The sequence below is a fragment of the Monoraphidium neglectum genome (assembly GCF_000611645.1).
Source record: "Monoraphidium neglectum strain SAG 48.87 unplaced genomic scaffold scaffold00558, whole genome shotgun sequence".
NCBI classification, from domain to species: Eukaryota; Viridiplantae; Chlorophyta; class Chlorophyceae; order Sphaeropleales; family Selenastraceae; genus Monoraphidium; species Monoraphidium neglectum.
This window is the reverse complement of record NW_014013070.1, coordinates 19,596-25,082: the sequence shown is the minus strand read 5'-3', so window position 1 is coordinate 25,082 and position 5,487 is coordinate 19,596. Positions and strand designations below refer to the sequence as shown.

The 5,487-nt window shown below is 70.5% G+C and overlaps 1 protein-coding gene across 1 annotated transcript in view; it reads right to left on the bottom strand.

Annotated features, from left to right (window-relative positions):
* Positions 1-127: 127 nt before the first annotated feature.
* Positions 128-5,487, bottom strand: part of MNEG_4142 (hypothetical protein) — a gene marked incomplete at both ends in the record, with an annotated part of 5,994 nt that continues 634 nt past the window's right edge. Inside the window, 2 exons of the mRNA XM_014047384.1 lie at positions 128-525; positions 1,780-4,048. Of these exons, the coding sequence (XP_013902838.1) occupies positions 128-525; positions 1,780-4,048 (2,667 nt within the window). The remainder of the gene's footprint in view (positions 526-1,779; positions 4,049-5,487) is intronic.

The following is a 5,487-nucleotide window of genomic DNA, read 5'->3' as shown; positions in this document are numbered from 1 at the left end:
ATACCCGCTGGTCTGATTTGCAGCAAGACGCAGAGCTCGAAAAATGGATTGAGGGCCCCCTTGTGCCCCAATCGCAAAGAATGGTAAACCATCGACGGCCCCAGTGCCGGATCCGACACGCCGCCCTCTAGCCAACCCACCACAGCCACCCACCCTGCGACGGCCGCAGGTGGCCGCCGTGCCTGGCCATCAGCAGCAGCGCCTCCCAGAGGCTGGCCGCTGCCTCCCGCCGCTCCCCAGGCACGCCCGCGCCCTCCTCAGCATCGCAGCGCTCCGCGCGCTCTTTCAGCCATTTCTGCAGCTTCTCCCGCCCCGAGGACGGCGCCAGCGGCCCCGGGAACCCGTCCAGCAGCCGGTGGGCAGCTGCCAGGCTGATCCCAGGATCCTCGGCCGCGGCGGCGGACACGGCGGCCTGCGGCTGCGGGGCGCCGGGGCAGTCGCTCCTGAGGGCGTGAGGCAGCGCGAGGGCCGTGGTCAGGCGGAGGGAGCCGCCGCCGCTGGGTGGGTAGGAGACGCCCGTGCCGCCTGCGGGCAGGAGTGGAGGGAAGCGGCGAAAAAGGTGGGCACAGTCTCAGGTGCTTGCGGATCCGTTATCTTTCAGGCTCGAGCAGTGCTGGTATCCTGGGCGTGACAATCTTGTTGAGAATCTGAGATGCAGGAGTGGCCCGGCCAGCGCACCGTGTTGCCCATCAGTGGCCCTACATCGCAATGCAGCACAGGGTGAGCGCGGCTGTGCCGAGGCATGAGATTCAGCAGAAGAGAGACGCCAAGCCACCCACTCACCCGCCGGGCCCCAGGGCAGCACCACTGCAGCCCTGCCACCAAAGCCAAACCCGACGAAGCAGCACGGCGGCCGCCCGTGCGGGCTCTGCCGCGCCTCGGCCGCCGTTCGCGGCGCTGGCGAGGCAGCAGCTGCGGCTGCGGTCGCGGGGTCAACCGCGCCGCCGCCGCCTGAGAAGCTGCCCGGTTGGTAGCTGGCACCGTAAACGCCGCCATACACAGTAGTTGCGGCGCTGCTGTAACCTCCGGCCCCGCTCCAGCCCCCGTTGGCGGGCGCGGCTGGCGCGGCGGGCTGGAACGGCAAGAAGGGCACTGACGAGCTCACAGGCGCCGCCGGCTGCGCCGCCGGAAGCGGCTGCCACGGCACCGCGCCCTCAGGCTGCTGCTGCAGCTGCTGCTGTTGCTGCCATGCAGCACTGCTCGGCATCTCGGGTGCCTGCCAAGCGGCAGAGGCTCCTTCCTGCTGCTCCAACGGCTGCCACGGGCTTGCGGTTGTGGCTGCCACCTGCTGCTGCTGCTGCTGCTGCTGCTGCTGCTGCTGCTGCCACGCAGCGAGGCTTTCCTCCTGTTGCTGCCAGGCCATCACGCTTGGGTCCTGCTGCTGCTGCTGCTGCTGCTGCTGCTGCTGCTGATGCTGATGCTGCTGTTGCTGCCATGCACCAGGATCCTGCTGTGGCCAAGCGACGGCGTCCTGCTGCTGCCAATTTGCGGCGACGCCCTCTGTCTGCTGCTGCCAGCCGCCGTCTCTGCCGCTCGCCTGCTGCTGCCATTCGGTCGCGTCCGCACCAACCCCCAGGTGCGGCTGCCACGCAGACACGCCAGCATCGGCGCTGGCGTTAGCTTGCCAGACCGTTTTGGAGGCGTCCTGCAGCTGCCCCTGCTGCTGCTGCTGCCAAGCAGGCTCGCCCACGGCTTGCACCTGCTGCGAGGCCGCCCCCGCCTCTCCACCCTCCGTTCTTGGGTGCGGCTCTGGCAACCACGGGGACGGTTGGGCGTAACTGCCAACGGCCGCCGCGCCGTAGCCATGGGCCGCCTCCGTCTGCCATCCGCCGCCGCCGCCGCCCTCGTTGCCGAGGTCTTGGCCGAAGCCGTCCTGCTGGTGCTCAGGGTGCGGCTGCGCGGTGGCTTCAGACTGCTGTTGGGGCGGCTGCCACTGGCCCTGCTGCGGGTCGTGAGGGTGCCACGCCGCAACCTCCTCCTGCTGCTGCTGCTGGTGCTGCTGCTGCTGCTGTGCCTCTGTTTCATACTGCTGCTCAGGCTCAGCCTGCTGCTGCTGCGACCGCGGCTGCGGCTGCTGCGGCGGCGGCGGCGGCGTTTGATCCCACTGAGTCGCAGCGGACGCGGCTGCTTCGGTCTCGTCCTGCCCGTCCCCAAAGAAGGCACTGCCGTCATCGTCAGCCCCAAGTGGCTGGTGGCCAAACAGTGATGGCGGCTTGTGCTGCGGCAGTGGCAGCGGCTGCCATGGGTGCTGCTGCTCGTGCTCCTGCCGCGCCTGGGCTTTGGAAACCACTTCATGCTGCTGCTGGTGATGGATCCCGGCACCTGCTTCGTGCTGCTGTTCCGGCTGCTGCTGCTCCTGCTCCTGCTGCTGCTGCTGCTGCTGCTGCTGCTGCTGCTGCTGCTGCTGTTGCTGCTGCTGCGGCTCCCAGGTGCTTGGCTGCGGCTCCCACTGCACCGGCGGAGCGCCAGTCTCGCCTACCGCGAGCCCTGAGGAAGCGCCGTCGGGCCCCGACGAGAAGAAGTCGCTGCCATCATCGACTGTGAGCATGCCTGCCCCTGCACCAGTGCTGCTCGGCCCGTAAGGTCCATACCCACTGGTGCCGCCGCTGCCAAAAGCAATGACCGGCGGGCCCGGCTGCACCACAGCCAGTCCGTGGCCTGGCGCGTGCTGCGAGCCTGCACCCGCGGCTGCGCCGCTCGGTGCCCCCACAGCGTGCGACGACGTGCCCGACGGCGGCCCGCTGCCGTGGCTGCGGCTGGTGCCCGAGAATGGTGCCGCCGCAGGCGCCGGACCGCTCTGCGCAGAGGCCGCCGGGGCCTCGTCCTCCTCGCCACCAAAGAAAGCGCAGCCGTCATCGTCGCCAAACGCAAAGGCAGGCGCGTTGGCGCTCACGAAGCCGCCAGGAGGAGCCGGCAAAGGGTGCGCGCCAGCACCAGCTGCGAGCGCCGCCGCGGGGGCCGCGGTTGCTGGTGCAACCGCCACAGGTGCCGAGGCAAAGGGCAATGGGGGTTGGGCTGCCGCGTCCACATCTGCAAAAAACGCCGCCGCGTCTGCGTCCTCCGCACCGCCCGAAGATTCAAACGGCCCCCGCGACAGCTGCCTCGGCGGCGACAGCGGCGCGGGGGCAGGCGGCCCTGGTTGAAACGAGTCGGCAGCTGGCATTGCCACCGCGGCGGGCGACGGCCATGCCGCGGCTGAAGGCTGCGGCGCGGGCTGCGGGGCTGGAACAGCCACAGATGCAGCCTCAGGCTGCTGCTGCTGCTGCTGCTCCTGCTCCTGCTGCTGCTGCTGCTCCTGCTGCTGCTGCTGCTGCTGCTGCTGCAGGTGCCATGGCTGTGGCCCTAGCGCGGCAGGAGGCTCGCCAAAGAAGCTGCTGCCGTCATCATCAACCACCTCCCAGCTTTTGTTTGGCCGCAGGTCCACCAAATCGTCCGGTCGCGGCGGCGGCTGCTCCCGCAGTGCCGCCAGCGCGCCGCCGCCGCTGCCGCCCGCGCTGCTTGCGTTGCGGCTCTGGCGCTCGGCCATCCAGCTTGCGAGGCTGGTGTCGTGGTGCAGCTTGCCACGTTGTTGGGGGCCTGCTCCCTCTCCTGGCAATACCTGGTCCTCTACCGGCTGCTGCTGCCGCTGCTGCTGCTCCAGCTGCTGCTGCTCCAGCTGCTGCTGCTCCAGCTGCTGCTGCTCCAGCTGCTGCTGCTCCAGCTGCTGCTGCTCCAGCTGCTGCTGCTCCGGCTGCTCCCGCTCCGCCTGCTGCGACGGGGCACGCTGCTGCTCAAGCTTCCGCGGCAGCTGTGGTGCAACGGCCGGCGCAGCGTGCTGACCCCAGCTGGATAATTCGTCGACTCCTTTGACAGCATGGTCAGCCAAGTGCCGCTGCTGCTGCTGCTGTTGCTGCTGCCGCTGCTCCGGATGTGCCTGCGCCTGCGGCGCCCCACCGAGCGCCTCTTCCACTGTGAAGTCGTCATCCCACCCGCCAAAGCCGTCGCCGTCGCCGCTGCCGCCAAACGGGTTGCTGTCAGCCACGATGAAGCCGCCCGGCGCTTGAGGGTCCTGAGCATGATCGTGTGCATTGCCGTGATGTTGCTGTTGCAAGGCCCCCTCCACCAACTCCAGTTGCTGCTGCTGCTGCTGCGGCTGCTGCTGCGGCTGCTGTGCGAGTGGTGAATTTGACGCCGCCTCCTTATTCTCAAGCCGCTGGTCCTGGTGGTGATGCTGGTGGTGCTGGTGGTGCGGTGGAGTCGCAGTTGTTGACGCCTCGCCATTCCCTCCAATATGCTGCTGCTGCTGCTGCTGCTGCTGCTGCTGCTGCTGCTGCTGCTGCTGCTGCTGATGCTGATGCGGCTGCTGATGCTGATGCGGCTGCTGCTGCTGATGCGGCTGCTGCTGCTGCTTTTGGGGCTGCGCAGTGTGCCTTGGCGAGAACGAGTCGTGTGGCGACGGTGGGCTCGCCGCAAGATCAGCCTGCGCCGAGCCCCAACCGCCTCCCTCCAACGCACGCGCGGCCGCCTGCGCAGCCGCCCCGTTTGCCACCGCCGCGGTGGCGTGGCCGTGTGGCCGCGTGGGTGCAGCTGCGAGCGCTGGAGCCTGCTCCAGCGCCACGCCCAGGTCAGAGCTGCCCTGGCTTTCAAAGAACGCGAGCGAGTCATCGCCACCGCCCCCCAACGCGTCAGCTCGGGCGGCCTTCAGCCACGCAGGCGCCGGTGGCGGCTCAACGGCTGCCGAGTGAGCGCCGGCGGCGCCGCTGCTGCTTTTCGCCGCAGCACCGCCGCCGCTGCTGATCCTGCTGCCGCTTGGCGCCGCGTGCGGCGGCGGTGCTGCAGGTCCCGCAACTTGCGCTCCCGGGCTCACGGGCTGCGACCCAGATCCGCCTGAGCCGCTGAGTCGCCGCGCCGCTGGCACGGCCGAGGTAAGCGGCCCGTGGGGTGCATGCGACCCTGATGCATGTGGCGGCTCTGCCGGCACCGACCCTGGGCGAGCCTTGGCCGCCGCAGGCGAGGGGGGCTGGTGCGAAGCATGGGGCGGGGCCGCATGCGCTGCGGGGCGTGCGCCGGCCGCCGACCCGGCAGGCGACGACGCTGCTGACGAAGACGAGCCTGCAGGCTCCGCCGACGCATACCGCGCCGCCGCGACCGTGGACGGGGGCGCCGCCGCCGCGAAGGGTCGGGGCGCCGCTGACGTGAGCGGCGCTGGTGCATGGGGTGCCAAGGCAGCTGGAGCATTCCCGGGCAGCTGCGGCGGCCGGATCGGGCCTGCGGAGGGGCGCGGTGCACCGGTTGGCACCTGCGCCTGCGCCTGTGGGTGCTGTTGCGCGCCCACATGTGACGACGGCACTGGCGGCGGCGCCGCGGCAGCAGAGGGTCTAGTCCCTGGCTGCGGCGCCGAAGGGCGCGGCGGGCCGCCGGAGCCCGAGGCGGCCCCGGCAGACTGCTGGGGCGGAGGTGCGCCAGCCGGTGCCAGCGGGCCCGGGCCGGCCTTGGGCGGCGCGCCGC